This window comes from Salmo salar, chromosome ssa25 (genome assembly GCF_905237065.1).
Source record: "Salmo salar chromosome ssa25, Ssal_v3.1, whole genome shotgun sequence".
In the NCBI taxonomy this organism is placed as follows: domain Eukaryota; kingdom Metazoa; phylum Chordata; class Actinopteri; order Salmoniformes; family Salmonidae; genus Salmo; species Salmo salar.
In genome coordinates, this window is record NC_059466.1 from 6,502,045 (window position 1) to 6,526,050 (window position 24,006).

At 40.5% G+C, this 24,006-nt stretch overlaps 1 protein-coding gene across 1 annotated transcript in view; it reads left to right on the top strand.

The window, feature by feature from the left end:
• LOC106586066 (tomoregulin-2) overlaps window positions 1–21,148 on the top strand; it is a 181,759-nt gene extending 160,611 nt beyond the window's left edge. Inside the window, exons 6-10 of the mRNA XM_014172904.2 lie at window positions 12,680–12,828; window positions 13,797–13,856; window positions 14,158–14,284; window positions 17,852–18,010; window positions 20,483–21,148. Of these exons, the coding sequence (XP_014028379.2) occupies window positions 12,680–12,828; window positions 13,797–13,856; window positions 14,158–14,284; window positions 17,852–18,010; window positions 20,483–20,579 (592 nt within the window). The 3' untranslated portion in view covers window positions 20,580–21,148. The remainder of the gene's footprint in view (window positions 1–12,679; window positions 12,829–13,796; window positions 13,857–14,157; window positions 14,285–17,851; window positions 18,011–20,482) is intronic.
• The last annotated feature ends 2,858 nt before the right edge of the window (window positions 21,149–24,006 follow it).

Consider the following 24,006-nt stretch of genomic DNA (forward strand, 5'->3'; position numbering starts at 1 on the left):
AACGCTCCTTTTTCCTTGATCTCCTTCTTATTGTTATTATTACTATTATTGTTGTGATCATCATTATTATAATAATGAGTAATGTCATTATCATTAGTAGGCTTAGTATCGCAGCTGTCACGACTTCTGCCGAAGTCAGTTCCTCTCCTTGTTTGGGCAGTGTTCGGCGGTCGACGTCACCGGTCTTCTAGCCATCGCCGATCCATTTTCCATTTGTTTTGTCTTGTTTTCCCACACACCTGGTTTTCATTCCCTCATTACGTGTTGTGTATTTAACCCTCTGTTCCCCCAATGTCTTTGTGTGGTATTGTTTCTTTGTAAGTGCTTGTGCACATGTTGACTGGTGCACGTCATGTTTTGTACCCAAGTTGTAATTTTCTTGATGTCGTTGGTTTTGGAATTAAACTGCTCCGGCTACTACCTAGTTCTGCTCTGACTTCCCTGCCACCAGTTACGCACCCCTTACAGCAGCCTTGTATAACAACCATCAAGCTGTAGGCCTAAGACCGCATCCTGTTTAGTCTTAATACTGTAATTTACTGAGGCCTATATTTCAAAACTTGTATAAGCTACAGTACTGTATCAATCATTAATTCGTTCATGTCATCATACAGCATACGAGTCATTCATGATTTGAAATGCAATCTAGCATTTTAGTTTTCAAATAAAATAACAAAACAATCCTTGAATAATTAGCATAAACAACAAATAAGCATTTCCATTTTGGAAATTACGTTCATGAATGAATGCGATTGGTTTTGGTCCCTGCTGTAATAAAGGCTTTACAAAAATAACCCACAAAAAAAACTTTACAACAGACTCTCTGTTGTGCTTATATTTTATTTAGTGTTGTTTACATTGTTCCAAACAGTCACATAAATTATATTGTAATCTAACAGCACCTGTTTGGGTACACATAATATGCACACGCAGCACTTGCTCCTTACCTTACTTCCTAGATCTCCAGTATTTACCAGAACTAGTCAAATTTATTCCACACATCTGACTTCCCCTTTACCTCCTGAACAACCAGTAAACATTTCCCAGTTTCGAGTTTATTTGTCACGTGTTACGGTGTTCAGAGTTTGTTAAAACCTATGTATTGATGTGATTATTATATGATTTAGGTCAGACCCTATTGGTCAGGTACATGCAATGCATACATGTGTCATGTAAAGAGTGCAAGGGTGGAGGGAATAGGGATTTCGGTAACATAACTTTTCAGTCTGAAATGGCTGTAATTATGTTGCAGATTCAGCATCATGGACAGCGCGATAAACACTGTTGATGTTACAGTGTATTCGAAAAGTATTCAGACCCCTTGACTTTTTCCACATTTTGTTACGTTACAGCTTTATTCTAAAATTAATGAAATCGTTTTTCCCCCCCTCATTAATCTACACACAATACCCCATAATGACAAAGCAAAAACTGTTTTTTAGAAATGTTTGCAAATGTATTAAAAATAAAAAACAGATACCTTATTTTCATAGGTATTCAGACCCTTTGCTATGAGACTCAAAATTGAGCTCAGGTGCATTCTGTTTCCATTGATCATCCTTGAGATGTTTCTACAACTTGATTGGAGTTGTAAATTCAATTGATTGGACATGATTTGGAAAGGCACACACCTGTCTATTTAAGGTCCCACAGTTGACAGTGCATGTCAGAGCAAAAACCAAGCCATTAGGTCGAAGGAGGTACAGATTTGGGAAAGGGTACCAAAAGATTTCTGCAGCATTGAAGATCCACAAGACCACAGTGGCCTCCATCATTCTTAAATGTAAGAAGTTTGGAACCACCAAGACTCTTCCTAGAGCTGGATGCCCGGCCAAACTGAGCAATCGGGGTCAGGAAGGTGACCAAGAACTCTGACAGAGCTTCAGAGATCCTCTGTTGAGATGGGATAACCTTTCAGAAGGATAAACTTCTCTGCAGCACTCCACCAATCAGGGCTTTATGTTAGAGTGGCCAGACGGAAGCCACTCCTCAGTAAAGGCACATGACAGCACACTTGGAGTTTGCTAAAAGGCACCTAAAGGACTCTCAGAGCATTATAAACAAGATTCTCTGGTCTGATGAAACCAAGACTGAACTCTTTGGCCTAAATGCCAAGTGTCACGTCTGGAGGAAACCTGGCACAATCTCTACGGTGAAGCATGGTGATGGCAGCATCTTGCTGTGGGGATGTTGTTCAGTGGCAGGGACTGAAAGACTAGTCAGGATCCAGGGACAGATGAGCGGAGCAATGTACAGAGAGATCCTCAGAACCTCAGACTGGGGCGATGGTACACCTTTCACCAGCACACAGCCAAGACAACGCAGGAGTGGCTTCGGGACAAGTCTCTGAAAGTCCTTGAGTGGCTCAGTGAGAGCCCGGAACATAACCTGATCGAACAGCTCTGGAAAGACCTGAAAATAGCAGCTACGCTCCCCATCCAACCTGACAGAGCATGAGAGATGCTGCAGACAAATACAAATACAGATATGCCATGCTTGTAGCATCATACCCAAGAAGACTTGAGGCTGTAATTGCTGCTAAAGGTGCTTCAACAAAGTACTGAGTAAAGGGTCTGAATACTTATGTAAATGTAATTTTCATTTGTTGTTTTTTTAATACATTTTCTAAAAAATAATCTAAAAAACTCTTTGTTATTATAGGGTATTGTGTGTAGATTGACGAGGAAAAACAACAATTTCATCCATTTTTGAATAGGCTGTAACGTAACAAAATGTGGAAAAAGTCAAGGGGTCTGAATACTTTCCGAAGGCACTGTATATGGTGCTCGCTGCAGCAGGGAGGAAAGAGAGACCATGGGTGCTAGTCACACAGTCAGTCGCTGTCATTTTTCGTTAACATAGCGCAGCTAGTCTGAGCCCCTCCTGACACAGTCAAATCAATTACGGTTTGACTCCCTCTAGTCATTTGTGTGTCTTAATTATTTCATCAAACAGTGCGCTTAAAGCACCAGACAAACTCTCTGCATATAGTTGATTTGATTAAAACACATAGGATGTGTCTATATATGGAAAAAGACACGTTTGAAAATGTGTCGAAAGAACAGACAACTCTGGTCGACCAAGATTTTTTCTAGTTAGGGACAGCCCTAAGGCCTATATTTAATTAAAAAGTTTCTTAAAGGGTGAATGCACTGAGTTCCACAGACCAATAGAGGGAAGGTGGAAAATGTCTTTATCAGGCTGAATGCAACCCACACCTCATCCCCTCAACAAACACACACGCATGCATCCCTCCCCAATCCACCCTGTTTGTTTGTGAGTGTGTGTGTGTGTTTACCTGCAAGAGGAAATTTGTCCCAAATGGAGTCCCCAAACAAGTTTCACTGCCTCTGTTCCCTCCGTTCTTTCTCCCTCTCGCCCTTTCTATTATTCTCTCTTTTTATTTCTCTCTCACTCTCTCTAATCCTCCCTTCCTCTATCTGTGTCTCTTAGTCCTTTAGAAGGATACTCTGAAATATGAGGCTGGGGATTATAAAAACGAATGTTATATTCAACAGCAATAACATATATAGCTGTGGCTTTGTACGTTGTAGAAGTGGCTGGGGAAGGGTGCCGAGTGGCCTAGCTACCGAATGTGTGTGTATGAGAGAGTGTGTCCCTGCCTGTGTGCGTGCCTCTGTGTGCGTGCCTCTGTGTGCATTGTGTGTGTGTGTGTGTGTGTGTGTGTGTGTGTGTGTGTGTGTGTGTGTGTGTGTGTGTGTGTGTGTGTGTGTGTGTGTGTGTGTGTGTGTGTGCATGCCTCCTTGTGCATTTGTTTCTGTGTGTCTGTGTGCGCACATGCGTTTGTGTGTGTGCGTGTGTGCATGTGTGTTTGCGTGACTGGAAGAGGCCTTTAGAGAACACGTACACAAGAAGCCTGCAGTAAATCACTGAGTTTCGATAGAGGGGAAATCACATGGCACTGTACAAATCAATAAGATACATCCTACTAAGAAGTGCTCTTCACACACAGACACACCAATAAACATACACTCTGGTAGACACCCACCCAGACACTCTCTCTTTCTCCATCTCTGATTCTTCTCCCTCCCTCTCGATATATGTTGGTAGGTGTGTGATTTTATTTCATTGTATTAGGATCTCTTTTAGCCCACCAAGGGCTAGTCTTCCAAGAGTCCTTAAGAAATGTAAAAACATTTTGAAAAATAACAAAAGCTAACTAAAAACACACACACACATTCAAAGATCATATTACCTTTACATATTACGTGTGTATTTGTGGGTGGGTGTATCTGTGTGTGCACTGTGCATGTGTGTGTGTGTGTGTGTGTGTGTGTGTGTGTGTGTGTGTGTGTGTGTGTGTGTGTGTGTGTGTGTGTGTGTGTGTGTGTGTGTGTGTGTGTGTGTGTGTGTGTTGACGCAGTGCAGTATTGCAGTGGTAGTGCCTATTGTGGAGAAAGTGAGAGGCTCCATAAAAAATTAATGGCCTACAGACATTATCCTTGATGACCGCCACAGACGGCCACTCGGGATGACAAGCCTCTGAAAGCATTGTCACTTCTGGGTCTTTGTGTGTGTGTATGTGAGTGTGTGCGCGGTAATAATAGAAGGGGTATTCTGTATGCGTTATGTGTTTGTTTGGGAGTGCGATTGTGTGCATGTGCGTGTAGGTCATGCATTTCATTACACAGTGTGCATATCTATACTTCTATGTATGAGATTGTCTTTGTCTGTTTGTGATTATGTGTGTGTTTGCACTATTTAAATTGAGCAGGTTGTAAAGCTTGGCCAGTGCTTTGGGCCAGGGGAAAATAGAAAAGGAGCAGAGAATAATGACAGTTTTATAATTACAGTGTCTAATGTTCAGAGCTACTCAGCAAGAACTGTCTGGAGACTGCAATTTTGGTGTAATTTCCAAAAAGAGCTCACAGTTTCCCTTCAAAATTTGACGTAAAGTATTATAGATTAATGTAAAAAAAAATGTACCCATTCATTCCGTGTAGTTACAGGGTTAATTCTGAGTAATTACAGCGCTAATTCTGAGTGGTTACAGGGTTAAAGCAGAAACAACTTAAAAGGATAAGTTTAGGTATTCATTCTGAGTGGTTAAGGTTAGGGGTATGGTTTGAGAAATGCTTAAAAGAAAATAATAATAATTGCATACACAGCTCGACCAAGACATTCATCAGCATTTCTCTGACTACATTCCTCCATTGAGTCAAAAAAAACTTCTGATTCCAGGTGGACCATAAGCTGTTGCTATCGATAAGGTGTCTGATTCATCAATTTCACCTAGAATAGAAGAAGAGGGACTTTTGTCAGAGGTTGCTTGTTGTGAGCGCTGAGGGAACTTTATGCACTTGACCAGATTATTCTGCATCTTTGTTGCATTCTTTATATATGATTTGGCACAGTATTTGCAAATGTACACACCTTTTCCTTCTACATTAGCTGCAGTGAAATGTCTCCACACGTCAGATAGTGCCCGTGGCATTTTCCTGTAAAGATTAGAAACAACTCCTTTGTAAGATACATTTTTAAAATGAAACATGTATGGAAACAGGTGAATTAACACTCCTCAGTTAGCAGGCTCAAGCAAGCTAAAACCCACATGGTAACAAAAACTAACTAGCAGAAATTGTTAAGTTAGAAATTATTTAAACACACTTTGCTGTAGGCTACTATTTACTAGTTAACAAAAAATAATGTATATCATATCAAATATATTCACCTCACCCAGTATTGTAATCAAAACTTACCAGAAAGCATGTATTCCTTGGCTCAGACAGTGTAGTAGTGTTGGCTCAATAGCATCTCATCATTCTGGAAATTTACCAGAATGACTCTTTGCAATCCTAATCGTTAAGTATCATCAAGTGTTCTCACGGCTTGTTAGAGCATTGTGGACTGCGGAGGCACAGTGGTATAAGCAGCACGCTCTGGCTCTGAGCCTCTCGAGTTTAATCCTAATGCTGGACACTTGTTTTTCATTTTTTGAGTGAGTCTCGAGGAACACATATATCAACATTCTGGGGACCTTTCCAAATGTCCAAAATTGCTGTCTATTTCTAGTGATCAGTCTGGTAATTTCTGCTGAACATGCTCAGAGTCGTTCAAATGGAGACCGCACACAGACAGTCAGTCAGTTCATCATGCATACATGCTCAAATGCACACAAACACTTTCTGACATTCTGAGACATAAAGTCAAAGTCATGGACAAAATGGTAAACACTACCACAAATAAACAAGCTGAATTGTTTTATGCATATGAGGCAAGAATGAATACACACGCACACACACAGACACACACACACTCCCTCTCATACACACACAGTACCAGTCAAAAGTTTGGACACGCCTACTCATTCAAGGTTTTTTCTGTATTTGTACTATTTTCTACATTGTAGAATAATAGTGAAGACATATGAGACATAACTATGAAATAACACATGGAATCATGTAGTGACCCAAACTTTTTTTTAACATATTTGAGATACTTCAAAGTAGCCACCCTTTGCGATAATGACAGCTTTGCACACTCTTGACATTCTCTCAACCAGTTTTATGAGGTAGTCACCTGTATTGCATTTCAATTAACAGGTGTGCCTTGTTAAAAGCTAATTTGTGGAATTTCTTTCCTTCTTAATGCGTTTGAGCCAATCAGTTGTGTTGTGACAAGGTAGGGATGATATACAGAAGATAGCCCTATTTGGTAAAAGACCAAGTCCATATTATGGAAAGAACAGCTCAAATAAGCAAAGATAAATGACAGTCCATTATTACTTTAACCCCTGGTCGGGCATCCAGCGAAAAATCCTATCCCTATTAGCATAACAAAATTATTATAATTTTATTTTTTCAAATATAGGACTATGTTATATCGTTTTATAGATACACCTCTCCTGAATCGAACCACGTTGTCCGATTTCAAAAAGGCTTTACAGCAAAAGCAAAACATTAGATTATGTTAGAGGAGTATATCGTAAAAGTAGCCACATAGCCATTTTCCGACCAACCACATGCATCACAAATAACCAAAAAACAGCTAAATGCAGCACTAACCTTTGACAATCTTCATCAGATGACACTCCTAGGACATCATGTTACACAATACATGCATTCTTTTGTTCGATAAAGTTCATATTTATATATAAAAACAGCATTTTACATCGGCGCGTGACGTTGACTAACTTTTTTCCCTCAAATGCATCCGGTGAAACAGCGCTGCAATTTACTAAATTACTATTCGAACACATTTTTAAAATGTAATATTGTCATTCTAAGATTTATAGATGAATATCTCTTGAAAGCACCTGTAATGCCAGATTTAAAAATAACTTTACTGGGTAATCACACTTTGCGATAACCTCTCTAGGCTACGCGGGACGAATTCGTCCCACCTACGTAACAGCCACTGCTATCCTGTGGCGCGATTTTCAAAACCTTAAAAATCCTATTACTTCAATTTCTCAAACATATGACTATTTTACAGCCATTTAAAGACAAGACTCTCGTTAATCTAACCACACTGTCCGATTTCAAAAAGGCTTTACAGCGAGAGCAAAACATTAGATTATGTCAGCAGAGTACCCAGCCAGAAATAATCAGACACCCATTTTTCAAGCTAGCATATAATGTCACAAAAACCCAGAAGACAGCTAAATGCAGCACTCACCTTTGATGATCTTCATCAGATGACAACCCTAGGACATTATGTTATACAATGCATGCATGTTTTGTTCAATCAAGTTCATATTTATATCAAAAAACAGCTTTTTTTACATTAGCATGTGACGTTCAGAACTAGCATACCCCCCGCAAACATCCGGTGAATTGACTAAATTACTCACGATAAACGTTCACAAAAAACATAACAGTTATTTTAAGAATTATACATACAGAACTCCTCTATGCACTCAATATGTCCGATTTTAAAATAGCTTTTCGGTGAAAGCACATTTTGCAATATTCTCAGTAGATAGCCCAGCCATCACGGCTAGCCATTTAGACACCGACCAAGTTTAGCCCTGACCAAACTCCGATTTACTATTACAAAAGTTTGATTACCTTTGTTGTCTTCGTCAGAATGCACTCCCAGGACTGCTACTTCAATAACAAATGTTGGTTTGGTCCAAAATAATCCATCGTTATATCCAAATAGCGGCGTTTTGTTCGTGCGTTCCAGACACTATCCGAAGTGTAAATAAGGGTCACGAGCATGGCGCAATTCGTGACGAAAGATTTCTAAATATTCCATTACCGTACTTCGAAGCATGTCAACCGCTGTTTAAAATCAATTTTTATGGCATTTTTCTCGTAAAAAACCGATAATATTCTGACCGGGAATCTGCGTTTAGGTAAACAGACGAAAGAAAACATAGCATGGGGTCGACGCGGGCACGCGCCTGAGTCTCACAGTATTGTAACCAGCCACTACCCAAACGCGCAACTTTTTTTCAACCAGAGCCTGCAAAGCCACGATTCAGCTTTTTGCCGCCTTCTGAGAGCCCATGGGATCCGTAGGAAGTGTCACGTAACTGCAGAGATCCTCTGTAATGGATAGAGATATTCAAGAAGGGCAAGAAATTGTCAGACAGGCCACTTTCTGCATGGAATCTTCTCAGGTTTTGGCCTGCCAAATGAGTTCTGTTATACTCACAGACACCATTCAAACAGTTTTAGAAACTTTGGAGTGTTTTCTATCCAAACGCTAATAATTATATGCATATTCTAGTTTCTGGGCAGGAGTAATAATCAGATTAAATCGGGTACGTTTTTTGATTTGGATAGAAAACACCCTAAAGTTTCTAAAACTGTTTGAATGGTGTCTGTGAGTATAACAGAACTCATTTGGCAGGCCAAAACCTGAGAAGATTCCAAACAGGAAGCGCTCTCTCTGACCATTTCATGGCCTTCTTGATCATCTCTAACCAAAACAGGGGATCTCTGGCATGACGTGACATTTTCTAACGCTCCCATAGGCTCTCAGAAGGCGCCAGAAAGCTGAATGGTGGCTTTGCAGGCCATGGCTGAAAAACATTAGCGCATTTTGTAAGTGGTCGATCTGAGGACAATGAGACTGGAGGCGCGTGCCCGAGCCGACACCATGTTTACTTTCTCTCTCTTTGAACAAAAACAACCACTCCCGGTCGGAATATTATCGCTTTTTTACGAGAAAAATAGCATAAAAATTGATTTTAAACAGCGGTTGACATGCTTCGAAGTACGGTAATGGAATATTTGGAATTTTTTGTCACGAAACGCGTCGGGCTTGTCACCCTTCTTTACCCTTCGGATAGTGTCTTGAACGCACGAACAAAATGCCGCTATTTGGATATAACTATGGATTATTTTGAACCAAACCAACATTTGTTATTGAAGTAGAAGTCCTGGGAGTGCATTCTGATGAAGACAGCAAAGGTAATCAAACTTTTCTAATAGTAAATCGGAGTTTGGTGAGTACCACACTTGGTGGGTGTCAAAATAGCTAGCCTGTGATGGCCAGGCTATGTACTCAGAATATTGCAAAATGTGCTTTCGCCGAAAAGATATTTTAAAATCGGACATAGCAAGTGCATAAAGGAGTTCTGTATCTATAATTCTTAAAATAATTGTTATGTTTTTTGTGAACGTTTATCGTGAGTAATTTAGTAAATTCACCGGAAGTGTTCGGTGGGAATGCTAGTGACATGCTAATGTAAAAAGCTGGTTTTTGATATAAATATGAACTTGATTGAACAAAACATGCATGTATTGTATAACATAATGTCCTAGGATTGTCATCTGATGAAGATCATCAAAGGTTAGTGCTGCATTTAGCTGTGGTTTGGGTTTATGTGACATTATATGCTAGCTTGAAAAATGGGTGTCTGATTATTTCTGGCTGGGTACTCTGCTGACATAATCTAATGTTTTGCTTTTGTTGTAAAGCCTTTTTGAAATCGGACAGTGTGGTTAGATTAACCTCTATGGGCTAGGTGGGACGCTAGCGTGCCACCCGTGGTGCACTCCATCAACAGCAGGTGCATTTCAAGAGCGGCAAATTTGAATCCAAATAAATGTCAAAATTCAAATTTTTCAAACATACAACTATTTTACACCCTTTGAAAGATAAACATCTCCTTAATCTAACCACTTTTTACGATTTCAAAAAGGTTTTACGCATTTAGGAAATTTCTTAAAACTTAAAAACATTGGTAAAATATTATATTGCTAACTAATAATCTAGCGCGCCGTTGCGATACAGACTAGACGTCATGTTGGGGAGATCTAAAATCGAAAATACTATGTAAATAATCCATTACCTTTGATTCTCTTCATCAGATGTCACTTCCAGGTATCACAGGTCCATAACAAATGTAGTTTTGTTCAAAAAAGCTCATAATTTATGTCCAAAAATCTCCGTCTTGTTAGCACATGATCTAAGCCAGCCGGACTTCTCGTCATGAACGAGGGGAAAAAATATATTTCCGTTCGTTCAAACATGTCAAACGTTGTATAGCATAAATCATTAGGGCCTTTTTAACCAGAACATGAATAATATTCAAGGTGGACGAATGCATACTCTTTTATAACGTATTGGAACGAGGGTACCCAACATGAACTCGCGCGCCAGGTGTCTAATGGGACATCATCGTTCCATGGCTCTTGTTCGGTCAGATCTCCCTCCAGAAGACTCAAAACACTTTGTAAAGGCTGGTGACATCTAGTGGACGCAATAGGAAGTGCCAAAATATTCCTCAGCCCCTGTGTTTTTCAATGGGATGGGTTTAAAGGCAATACAACACATCAGGTATCCACTTCCTGTCAGAAAATGTCTCAGGGTTTTGCCTGCCAAATGAGTTCTGTTATACTCACAGACACCATTCAAACAGTTTTAGAAAATTTAGGGTGTTTTCTATCCATATGTAATAAGTATATGCATATTCTAGTTACTGGGTAGGAGTGGTAACCAGATTAAATCGGGTATGTTTTTTTATCCAGCCGTGTCAATACTGCCCCCTAGCCCTAACAGGTTAACGAGAGTCTTGTCTTTAAAATGGTGTAAAATAGTCATATGTTTGAGAAATTGAAGTAATAGCATTTCTAAGGTATTTGAATATCGCGCCACGGGATTACACTGGCTGCAAGCGTCCCACCTCGCCCATAGAGGTTAAAATGATAAACTTGGATTAGCTAACACAACGTGCCATTGGAACCCAAGAGTGATGGTTGCTGATAATGGGCCTCTGTACACCTTTGTAGATATTCCACAAACAATCTGCCTTTTACAGCTACAATAGTCATTTACAACATTAACAATGTCTACACTGCCTTTCTGATCAATTTTATGTTATTTTATTGGCCAGAAAATGTGCTTTTCTTTCAAAAACAAGGACATTTCTAAGTGAGCCCAAATTTTTGAACGGTAGTCTATATGCTGTATTCTATTCAATTCTAATATATCTGTGTATTTGTGTGTATTGTTCTGAAATTGTTAGATATTACTGCACTGTTTGAGCTAGAAACCCAAGCATTTCGTTACACTCGCAATAACATCTGCTAAACACGTGTATGTGACCAATAAAATTATATTTGATGAAACTGGCTCTCATGAGGACAGCCACAGGAAAGGAAGACCCAGAGTCACCTCTGCTGCGGAGGATAAGTTCGTTAGAGTTAACTGCACCTCAGATTACAAATAAATGCTTCACAGAGTTCCAGTAACAGACACATCTCAACATCAACTGTTCAGAGGAGAATGCATGAATCAGGCCTTCATGGTCGAAATTGCTGCAAAGAAACCATTACTAAAGGACACCAATAAGAAGAAGAGACTTGCTTGGGCCCAGAAACACGAGAAATGGACATTAAACTGGTGTAAAGCTGTCCTTTGGTCTGATGAGTCCAAATTTGAGATATCTCTGCATGTGTGGTTCCCACCATGAAGCATGGAGGAGGAGGTGTGATGGTGTGGGGGTGCTTTGCTGGTGACACTGTCAGTGATTTATTTTGAACTCAAGGCACACTTAACCATCATGGCTACCACAGCATTGTGCAGCGATTTGCCCTCCCATCTGTTTTGCACTTTGTGGGACTATCATTTGTTTTTTCAACAGGACAATGACCCAAAACACACCTCCAGGCTGGCTATTTGGCTATTTGGCCAAGAAGGAGAGTGATGGAGTGCTGCATCAGATGACCTGGCCTCCACAATCACCCGACTTCAACCCAGTTATTGATGGTTTGGGATGAATTGGACCGTAGAGTGAAGGAAAAGCAGCCAACAAGTGCTCAGCGTATATGGGAACTCCTTCAAGGCTGTTGGAAAATAATTCCTCATGAAGCTGGTTGACAGAATGTCAAGCGTGTGCAAAGCTGTCATCATGGCAAAGGATGGCTACTTTGACGAATCTCAAATATAAAATTTATTTTGATTAGTTTATTAACAATCTCTTGGTTACGTCATGATTCCATGTGTGTTATTTAATAGTTTTGATGTCTTCACTATTATTCTACAATGTATAAAATAGTAAATATCAAGAAAAACCCTTGAATGAGTAGGTGTGTCCAAACTTTCGACAGTTACTGTAAAAAAATTAATTACACAATATACTACCCTCAACAACAGCGATTCACTGAATAAAAAAATCACATTTACAACTCCAATTCTCCATCACTCTATTCTTTATTTGGTGTGACCCCTACTGATGTGTCTTATAATTTTTTTGCGGCAGGTGCGTGTGTAACATTGACTGCTCCCACATCAGCTTCAACCCGGTTTGCGCCTCAGACGGCCGTTCCTATGACAACCCCTGCCAGGTGAAGGAGGCGTCTTGTCAGAAGCAGGAGAGGATCGAGGTTAAATACCTGGGCCACTGCCAAGGTGATATAGCTACTGTTATACAAAACATGTTAATCCAATGTTTTCTTCTTCTTATTATTCCTTCACCTCTTTCTATGTTCATATTTAGTCATTTAGGCTCCAGTTCAAGCAATTGAAGATACAGGAAGACCGCACTGCAAGTTAATTCTGAATATTTGTGCTGTTTTGGAAGTTTCAAACTCCTTACAACTGTCAAAAACTCCTCTCACAGAATTTTGACGTGGAGCCATATTTGTCCTTGAATACTTTATCAGCAATTCATTGAATTGGGACCTTTGTCATTTTCTTTTGACCAACAATCAATCCAGGTCAAAGAAATATAATATAACCATGTTAACAAAACACCATCATTATGGTTTTATAACAGCAACCCATTCACCAAGAATCTATATTTTTCTTCTTGTTTGAATGGAGCAATTCTTATAATGATCCCTCGGTACTGTGGTTGGGTACTGTGACAACAAGAAATAAATATTTTCAAATGTATCAATAAAGATAGTATTATATTGTATTGAAAGTTTTATAACAGTTATCCAGCATTTCAACCTTTGGTTTGGATAATTTGAATAAGATAAATCATGATCCTATAACACTCAATACTCTAAATATATGCTCTATATATTATGTAATCTTGTTATGTTATAATATTTAAAGTAAATCTTTTTTGTTTGTTTTATAAAGTTATTATTATAATCATTTTCTTTTTAAATATTGTAAACCACACATGACACACTCATAGATGAGAGAATTGGTGAAAGAAATTAGAGAACTACAAAGTGAAGTACTTTACTACCCTAGCTACTGGTTCAAGGTCATTTTTGTGTTTTAGCCTGTCATTTTGTCCCTAGCATGACTCACAGTGCTGATCTAGGATCTGTTTTGCCTGTTAGATCAAGAATAGACATACAAGGTTGGACCTTGTATGCAAGTGGTCTTAATCAGCACTCTTACTCTGACTACCTTCTCAGGTGACATCATGACAGGGACCAAAGCCGGAGACGGACACTATGCCAGGAAAGACTACTCAGGTAGGTGCATGTGTGGGTGTATCAGATCTGTGAAGGATAGCAGACAGGAGTGGACATCTTAGGTTGTATTCCAAATGTCACTTTTGAAAAAAGTAATGCACGCAGTAATGTCATTTACAGCAATTAAGCTATTATGCTAAATTAGTGAGATTCACCTTTAACCTTTCAATCCTATATTTTTTATCCCTAGCATTCACTGCTTCTGTGCTCTGTACTTTGTGTGTGAATGTGTGTGATGTGTGTGTGTGTGTGTGTGTGTGTGTGTGTGTGTGTGTGTGTGTGTGTGTGTGTGTGTGTGTAGAAGAGAAGCCGGACCAGAGAGGAGAGGTGGCCATAGGGTTGTATATTCCCTGTCCCGAGCACTACAAGAACTACTGTGTCCACGGAGAGTGTGAATACCCCAACATACTGTCTGTGCCGTCCTGCAGGTACGCATGCACGCACACACACACACACACACACACACACACACACACACACACACAAAAAGCCATACTGACACACACATACACACAAGACACATACCAGCACATACTGACACACACACAACCTCAATCACACACACACACACACACACACACACACACACACACACACACACACACACACACACACACACACACACACACACACACTTGATCACCTATGCCCCTTCGAGCTCTCTGGCTGAGTAATAAGCCTGTGGCCAGACCAAGCCCATTAACCTGTGAGGTCAGTGGGGTTGTGCTGCGGTCACAGTCACAGGGCTTTAGCCTCTGCTCATCTCTCCCCTCACTACGGCTCTAACCCCGTAGCTCTTCAAGCCTACAGGCCCCGAATACTGAATAGTGGTCATAGTGAACTTGTATGGGGAAAATTGGGGAAGGTCTCTGGCACCCTCTGTTGTATGGAGGAGGTAGTGTTTTGATGAATGGGAATGTTGATTTATGATCAGTTTTGCCTTTTAGATCCAAATTAATAAGATTACGTGGACAGAGTGAGAACTGATCCTAGATCAGCACTCTTAATCTGAGGCGTTAAATAATCCGCCATCAATAAGACAGTACTGTGCAGCCGTCTTCCTTGACCTGGCCAAGGCTTTCGACTCTGTCAAATACCGTATTCTATCAAAAGACTCAACAGCCTTGGTTTCTCTAATGACTACCTCGCCTGGTTCACTAACTACTTTTCAGATAGAGTTCAGTGTGTCAATTCAGAGGGCCTGTTGTCCGGACCTCTGGCAGTCTCTATTGGGTTGCCACAAGGTTCAATTCTCGGGCCGACTCTTTTCTCTGTATATATCAATGATTTCGCTCTTGCTGCGGGTGATTCTTTGATCACCTCTACACAGACGACACCATTCTGTATACACCTGGCCCTTCTTTGGACACTGTGTTAACAAACCTCCAAACGAGCTTCAACGCCATACAACACTGCTTCCGTGGCCTCCAACTGCTCTTAAATGCAAGTAAAACTAAATGCATGCTCTTCAACCGATCGCTGCCCGCACCTGCCCGCCCGACTAGCATCACTACTCTGGACGTTTCTGACTTAGAATATGTGGACAACTATAAATACCTAGGTGTCTGGCTAGACTGTAAACTCTCCTTCCAGACTCACGTTAAGCATCTCCAATCCAAAATTAAATCTAGAATCGGCTTCCTATTTTGCAACAAAGCCTCCTTCACTCATGCTGCCAAACATACCCTCGTAAAACGGACTATCCTACCGATCCTTGACTTCAGCGATGTCATTTACAAAATAGCCTTCAATGCTCACAGTGCCATCCGTTTTGTCACCAAAGCCCCATATACTACCCACCACTGCAACCTGTATGCTCTCATTGGCTGGTCCTCGCTACATATTCGTCGCCAAACCCACTGGCTCCAGGTCATCTATAGGTCTTTGCTAGGTAAAGCTCCGCCTTATCTCAGCTCACTGGTCACCATAGCAACACCCACTCCTAGTACGCGCTCCAGCAGGTATATTTCACTGTTCATCCCCTAGGCCAACACTTACTTTGGCAGCCTTTACTTCCAGTTCTCTGCTGCCAATGACTGGAACGAATTGCAAAAATCACTAAAGTTGTAGACTATATCTCCCTCACTAACTTTAAGCATCAGCTGTCAGAGCAGCTTACTGATTACTGCAGCTATACACAGCCCATCTGTAAATAGCCCATCCAACCAACTACCTACCTCATCCCCATACTTGTTCTGGTTTTTCTGCTCTTTTGAACACCAGTATTTCTACTTGCACATCCTCATCTGCACATATATAACTCCAGTGTAAATTGCTAAATTGTAATTACTTTGCCACTATTGGCCTATTTATTGCCTTACCTCCTTACTTCATTTGCACACACTGTATACAGATTTTTCTATTGTGTAATTGACTGTACATTTGTTTATCCCATGTGCAACTCTGTGTTGTTGTTTTTTGTCGCACTGCTTTGCTTTATCTTGGCCAGGTCGCAGTTGTAAATGAGAACTTGTTCTCAACTGGCCTACCTGGTTAAATAAAGGTGAAATAATAAATAATAATAAATAAATACATACGCCGCTCTTCAAGGTTTGAGGTGGAAGTTGATCGTTTCAACCGCTGATCTAGGATCAGTGTTTCCAAATGCTGATTCCTAATCTTAACCATTGGGGAGCAATTTGCCAAACTGATCATAGATCAGTGTCTAGGGACCACTTGTCACTCTCCTTTGACATTACCGTGAGAAGACTGAGAGTTTGCTCTCAGTACACCAGTCCACTGCATTATGGTGAAAGAGATCTGAGGAAAGAGAAAAGGAAACAGGAAGGGAAGGGAAAGAGTGAGAGAGGGAGATCGACAGGAGAGAGGCGTGGTTTTGAGAAAATGAGAGAGAGAGAGATAGAAGGAGAGAGAGAGATAGGAGAGAGAGAAAGATGGGGGAGATAGAGATAGAAGGAGAAAGAGAGAGATAGATATAGATATATATATAGAAGGAGAGAGAGATATAGAAGGAGAAAGAGACAAGTAGTGAAGGTTGAGGGGATGCAAGAATAGACTGTGTCCCACTGACTCGTTTGTTCTGGCATAGAGAACATAGGTATGTGTGTGTGTGTGTGTGTGTGTGTGTGTGTGTGTGTGTGTGTGTGTGTGTGTGTGTACAGAGCAGGATGATGCAGGTGTTGGTAGGTAATGACCTCCCCAGAGAAAGAGAGAGAAGGATAGACTGATTTAAATTGGACCACTTTTAGACCAGGCCCACAGAGACAGTGGTCCTCTAGATAACACACACACACACACACACACACACACACACACACACACACACACACACACACACACACACACACACACACACACACAGCCTTGTTTATACCTGGCACTAACTTGATCCTTGGTCCTAATTTTGCCTACATTCTGATTGTGCCCACATTATCAGATATGCGTCTTCAGATGGCATTAAAATGTATCTCTCATCCGCCCACTGTGTTCGGAATTGTGACCAGATTTCCTGGTACCTCCCTATATGCAAATTATTTGATCGATATTCTTTAAAAAATTATATTTATTTGTTTTCATGAGTCAATCGTGCCACCTATCAATGATTTTAGAGTGCGGAATAATGAGGATTCCGATGAGGACCCATCGAAACTTGTGGTATATCCGTACACAATGCGTGACTGATTACCTCCAGAGGTGGTTAGAAAGATCTGATCACAATCAGATCACAATGTGTCTTTTGATCGTCTACACTTGTCTAAAACTGTGGGCACAATCAGGATGTGAACACAATCAGGACAAAGGATGCATGTTAGCAGCAGGTATAAACAGGAGTTTACAGTTACTTCAAACACATACAGTCTAAAGACAAACACACCTGTAACCTCAGAAACAGATTAGCCTGTAAACTATGGTGACCTCAAACTTGCACACAACACGCACGCATGCACAACACACACACACACACACACACACACATGTACCATGTACACAAACTAACATCAACCTGTGTGTGTGTGCACGTGTGTGTGTGTCAGCTGTCACTCAGGCTTCAGCGGGCCCCATTGTGACACTAAGGAGTTCAATGTGCTCTACGTGGTCCCCGGCTCTGGCAAGCTGCGCTACGTCCTCATCGCCTCCATCATCGGAGCGCTGCAGGTGGCCATCATCTTTGTGGTGGTGCTCTGTATTACCAGGTAGGACACACACACACACACAAACACACACCACATGCACACACATAGAGTATACACACGCATACACATGCATGTACACACATACACACCCACATTGTGCAAACACACACACACTTGTGTGAGCACGCATAGGGTACCTTGGCCGTCCACAGGGGGTGATTGGGGGTTGAGTAACCAAAGAAAGTTGAGAACCACTACATTACACAACCATTATGCGTATACTTTCACATGCTGTGCATACACACACACAAACACTTGCCCAAAGCAATTGCATCCTAATATTCATACTGCTATCCATATGAGACAGGAAACAGATTACATTACCTCATCACATTATACATGAATGCGGGCCCACCTACTCCCACAGAGGACTGTATACAGTACATACACAAACAGAGATCAATTTTCCACATTGGGAATGTCATGATGAGAGGGAGTGCATCATAGGGGGTTACATTCAGATGCTGTGGAGGGAATGCAGAAAGGTAATCTTGTTTACCTCTCGCACCACAGGGAGGATGGAGAAGAACTCTGCTCCCACTGTGCACTCTCTCTCACACACACACACACACACACACGCGCACACACACACACACACACACACGCACATATGCAATCCACACACACTCAGCCACTCAGTCAGCAGCCGTCCGCCCCCAGGCTGACCTATGCAAAACATAACATTTAATAAAGTTTTTAAAAGCTATCACCAAGATGAAACTCCTCCAAATAGAGAGGGAGAAACAGAGGTAGAAATAAGAGAGAGAAAGGGGGGAGAGCGCGAAAGAGAATGAGAGAGATCAATGATAGATAAAGAGAAAAATGAGAAACAGAAAATGAATGAGAGAGACAATAGAAGAGAGTGAAAGAATTAGAGCAAGTAAGACAGATAGAGACTGAAAGAGAGAGACAGAAAAGGAGACCGAGATATGGAAAAGGAAGAGGGAGAGTGGGAGAATGAGAGAGAGAGAGAAGTGTGATAGAAAGATACAGACTGTCTGTGAAGCTCAATTACATTCATTTATTTCTCTGTAAACCTCTGAATTCAACGCAGTTTAAACAAATTCACATCGCTTCTATAGCAAACGACACATACACACATTTTACGACTCACTACCTTTAGTACATTTGGATTTATTTAGCACCTTTACCCCCATAATTGTCCCGTATTCTAAATGCAGAAATATCATTTAATATATTATTTTATTTTCACAGGGAACAAATAGTAAAAAATACTATGTGTACAGTTAATAAACATCTTCAAAAGAATAGGCTGAAGACCAATCTATGTATTTCGGGTAGAATATATAACATGACCATTTATTTATAGAGCCTTTGTTCAAAGTGTATAGACAAAGTTGTGCCTCATTATGGGATTGGATCCTCCCTAGGTTCTACATTCCAGGCTGCTTAATAACATTTTTGTTAATTGCTGAATTCTGCTTTTAATGGTTTGCATCATTAATCCCTAGGGGTATTAGTTTTACAGCATTATAGATTATAGAACGCAGTACAGAATATTTTGAATAAGTGCATAATAGCTCCAACCATTTCATATGTATCAAAGTAGTAGAAAAATAAACAGGTGTTGCAATATAATTAGGGCTGTTAATCATTAAACTCAGTTAACCTTTTGTAATTTTAGTGGAAGAAAAAAAAATCCATCATTAATCAAATTATCTGAAAGCATTGAAAAAACACAAAAAACATCCAAAATACATAATCTATACAGATAAAGACATTGAGGTTAAATAAAGTGTTCTTTCTCAATTTACCCAATTTTGCTAACCGTTACATTAGACAAAATCAAGACATCAGGATTTTTGTTTTCTTGTATGAAAAATCTTAATTACAGCTCACTTTAAGCAATTTTTTTGCAACTCCTGCAAGTTCATTGGATTATAAAAAAATAAAAAATTGTTTGACAGCCCTAAATATAATGCATTATAACAAAAGTCATCTTTTGTTTAAAAAATATAAGTCCTTTAACTACAGTTAAAGGGAACATTGTTCTTTAGATTCTTACAGACTCAATAACTTAGCAAATTTCTTCCACTTGAACTTATTTATTTGTATTGAACAAGTGCTCTCTGGTAGTAATATATTGTTGGCAGATAAGCTTTTATTTAGACTTCTCACTTCTCTCTATGGACATGCATATCATTAACCACTCCACTAGGTGGCAATGAAGGCTATCTTATTTTTATAACAAGCATTTCCAAAGCAATCCAATACCCTTCTTGGCTTATTAATGTATCTTCAAGTACATGAGGAATCCAGCTACTAAAACAACTGGGGTTCAATAAATAAGAACTATTTCTTTAAAATGAAAAAAACCCCGATGAGTTTCACCATCAAGGCCTTGGATACTGAACATAGGGCAAATTACATAGCATTCTGTCTCTGTTTCTGTCTCTCTCTTTATCTATCTCTCTCCTCTCCTGTCCTCTACTCCACTTCCTGTCTGGACAGGAAGTGCCCGCGGAGCAACAGGGTCAATCGGCAGAAGCAGAACGCCACCCACTACAGCTCAGAGAACACCATGCGCGCCTCCACCCGCCTCATCTGACTGAGCCTCCCCACAATGGGGGAAACCCTAAGACCCGCTCCGCTCTGTGTTCAAATTGCACCATAGACACAGATCTAGGATCAGCTTTACCCTTCTTTCCTACAATCCCAACCTGAATTAACTGTAAGGGAGTGGGTGGTGGGAGGGGGACAAAACACAAAACTGACCTTAGATCGGCATCTAGGAGCAACTTAATCCTACTCCACTAGAGACCAGCGGAGGAGGTCGCACAATCCCCAACTCGCCGACCCCGATCATGAGGAATTGAACAATGGGGATTGGGGGGGAAACAATGGGGGGGAGGGGGGGCTATAGATGTGGGCTAGCTGATGTTCGTGGGGGAATGTTGGTTGTTTTTAGGGGTAGAACCAATAGGGGTTTGGGGGCGGGAGGGGGTCTACACGTGATGCCTTGCACCTGTGGTATAGGTCACTAAGAGGAATCTATGGTACTACAGTACGGCTCTGTTTGGTTATGTATTACTGGGTCTATTTCCAATAGTTATTACATTGTCTTGGTGGGGTCTTTTTTCTGTAATGTAAATAAATAATTTATATCATGAAAAGTGACCTTGGCCAATCTACAATATTGCTGTCGAGTGTCGATTCTCACATTTATGGTTAAGATAACGTCATTCTCAAGAGGAAACAATTCTTAAAAGGAAAGAGACAACAGGTACATTTGTCTGAGATGAAAGGTGTATTTTCAGGACTTTACTTTTGGATCTATCATCAATTCAGGGCCTAGTGGGCCGCAGGTGAGTGAACTTCCCAGCAATCAGTGAAATTAGTTGATCAATTAACTATCAGATAGAAGAAGAAAAAAACCTGAGCTTCAACGTTGTGGAACAATGAAGATAGAAATGTCATGACATTTGTCTTACAGTTGATACATGATGACTCTTTATTCTAAATGTCAGAGAAGCATGTTTGTTCTACATAAGATATTTCTATCTGAACTTTCCACAACTTTGGACCTTGAAGGCCATAATTGATGGTGAGGAGCTGTCTTGACACAAGGATGTGCTATTTTACCATATGCCTACCCCACTACAAGAAAACTGAGTTACAGTAACTGAGTTACAGTATTAGTACCTTGCCAATTATGTGCTATTGGCAGGTGATGTTTTTTCTACACACACACACACACGTGCGCGCACAGGCACAGGAACAGGTACACATTCGCGGGTGCACGTATGCACACACATACAGACTTATTTAACCTTGTGGGAGTACACAAGTCATTATAAAATCATATCCTAAACCTAACCCTTACCTAACCTTAACCCGAAAACCTTACTTAACCCTAACTTATAACACAAACCTTTAACCCCTAACCCTGACACTAATTCTAACCTTAACCCTAAACTCCCTTTTTTTGGTTTAGGGTCCCCACAAGTATAGTTAAACACGTCCACAATACAGGAGATTGGTGGCACCTAAATTGGGGAGGACGGGCTCATGGTAATGGCTGGAGCGGAATCAGTGGAATGGTATCAAATACATCAAACACATGGTTTATGCCATTCCATTTGTGCCATTCCAGACATTTTTATGAGCCGTCCTCATCTCAGCAGCCTTCACTGGTACACACACACACACACACACACAAATTATATACACATGTCCAGCTGACAGATTTAAAATACCATACAGGTAAGTTGAAAAGTCTTTCATTTTGAATTGTACACACCACTGTGCAGAAATGTTCAATATGGTCTTACTGGCCAGGTTCTGTTGTGTTTAAAGTTGAACTGAGCTGACCAGGAGGAGTTGTGGTCAATGTCAGGGTCACCCAAAGGCTACACTGCCAGACTACAGGATTCCAAACAAATTCCACGGAGACAGAGACAACGGAGAGGAGGGGTGAGGGGAGAGGCACTTCCCAGTTCACCCCACAGCCGAGCCTATGGAATCCTCTCTTCCTGTCCTCTCCCCTCATTTTTTCAGATCGGGGTTTAAGGGAGGAGCAGGAAACTCTGAATGTCTGCATGCACGACCAGATATGCGCAATGGGAATGTTATCATTCCGGGACCAGGATTCCACAACTTTATGTTGTTAGCTTTCATTTCAGGAAGGTCAACAGTGTTGAATTAGATGTTTGTCCTCTTCACAGGTTACATCAATTATTGATTGTAATGATTGTCGTGGAAGGTAGCATTTTACACATAGGATGGGATTGTTCCTAACATTCTATTTTAGTGATAGGGAGATAATGTCTCTGAGAAATGTTAGATTTTATCATGGTATGTGCCTTTACCAAAAGGCAAAAAGCCTCTTGCGGGGACTGGGGATAAAATGTAAAAAAAAAAAGAGAGACAACACAACACTATATAAAGAGAGACCTAAGACAATAACTTAGTGTGGCAGCAACACATGACAACACAGCATGGTAGCAACACAACATGACAACAACATAGTAGCAACACAACATGGCAGCAGCACGACATCGTAGCAGCATAAAACATGTTACAAACATTATAGGGCCCAGACAACAGCACAAAGGGCAAGAAAGTAGAGACAACAAAGTCCCATGTATAGCCCTACCTGGTGCTAACATGGATCCTTTGTCCTGAAATTGTCCACATTCTGATTGTGCACACATTTTAAGACAGGTGTAGACTATTAATTCGTTTTTATCTGATTGTGATCTGATCTTCCTGACCACCTCCAGAGGTAATCAGGCAAGCATTGTGTCTGGATCTTTTACAAGTGAAGTAAGATCTGGACAGTGAAACCGTTTAAATCATCATTATCCAGCCCTCTAAAATCATTAACAGATGGCACTATTGACTCAGGCCATCAATACTGTATTTATAAATATTAGTTTGAAAAAATATCTCTCAAAGAATTTGCATACAAGGGAGAGATCAGGAAATCAGTTCACAATATGGACTAAGTGGACAGATAAGAAACACATTTTATTACCACGTGTTGACGCATTTCTGAAAATGTAGGCACAATTAGAATGTGGACAAGATCAGGACAAAGGACGCATGTTAGCATCAGGTACAAACAGGGATTTAGTCATGGTAGTCATGGCTTTGAATGGGAAATACATTCCCTTGAAAAACCAGTCAGTATTTGTCTGTGGGTTATACAGTTTTTTGTTTGTTTCAAAATTGCCCTTTCATGTGATACGCTACAGTACTGTAAATTACCGTTCTCACCCCCTTCCATAGACTTTCACAGTAATTGTGACAGGTTGGAGGACAACAAAGGACGTCCTCCAACCTATCAGAGCCCTTGAAAGCATGAACTGACAGTTTGTCCACCCAATCATAGGATCAGGGCATAAATCTAGTACTGAAAGCAAAAGATACAGCTAGCTAGCACAGCAGTGTATAACATGTGGTAAGTAGTTGACTCAAATATAAAAACAATAGTTGAACAAATTCATTTCTTCCAAAATGAAGGAGAAGCAAGA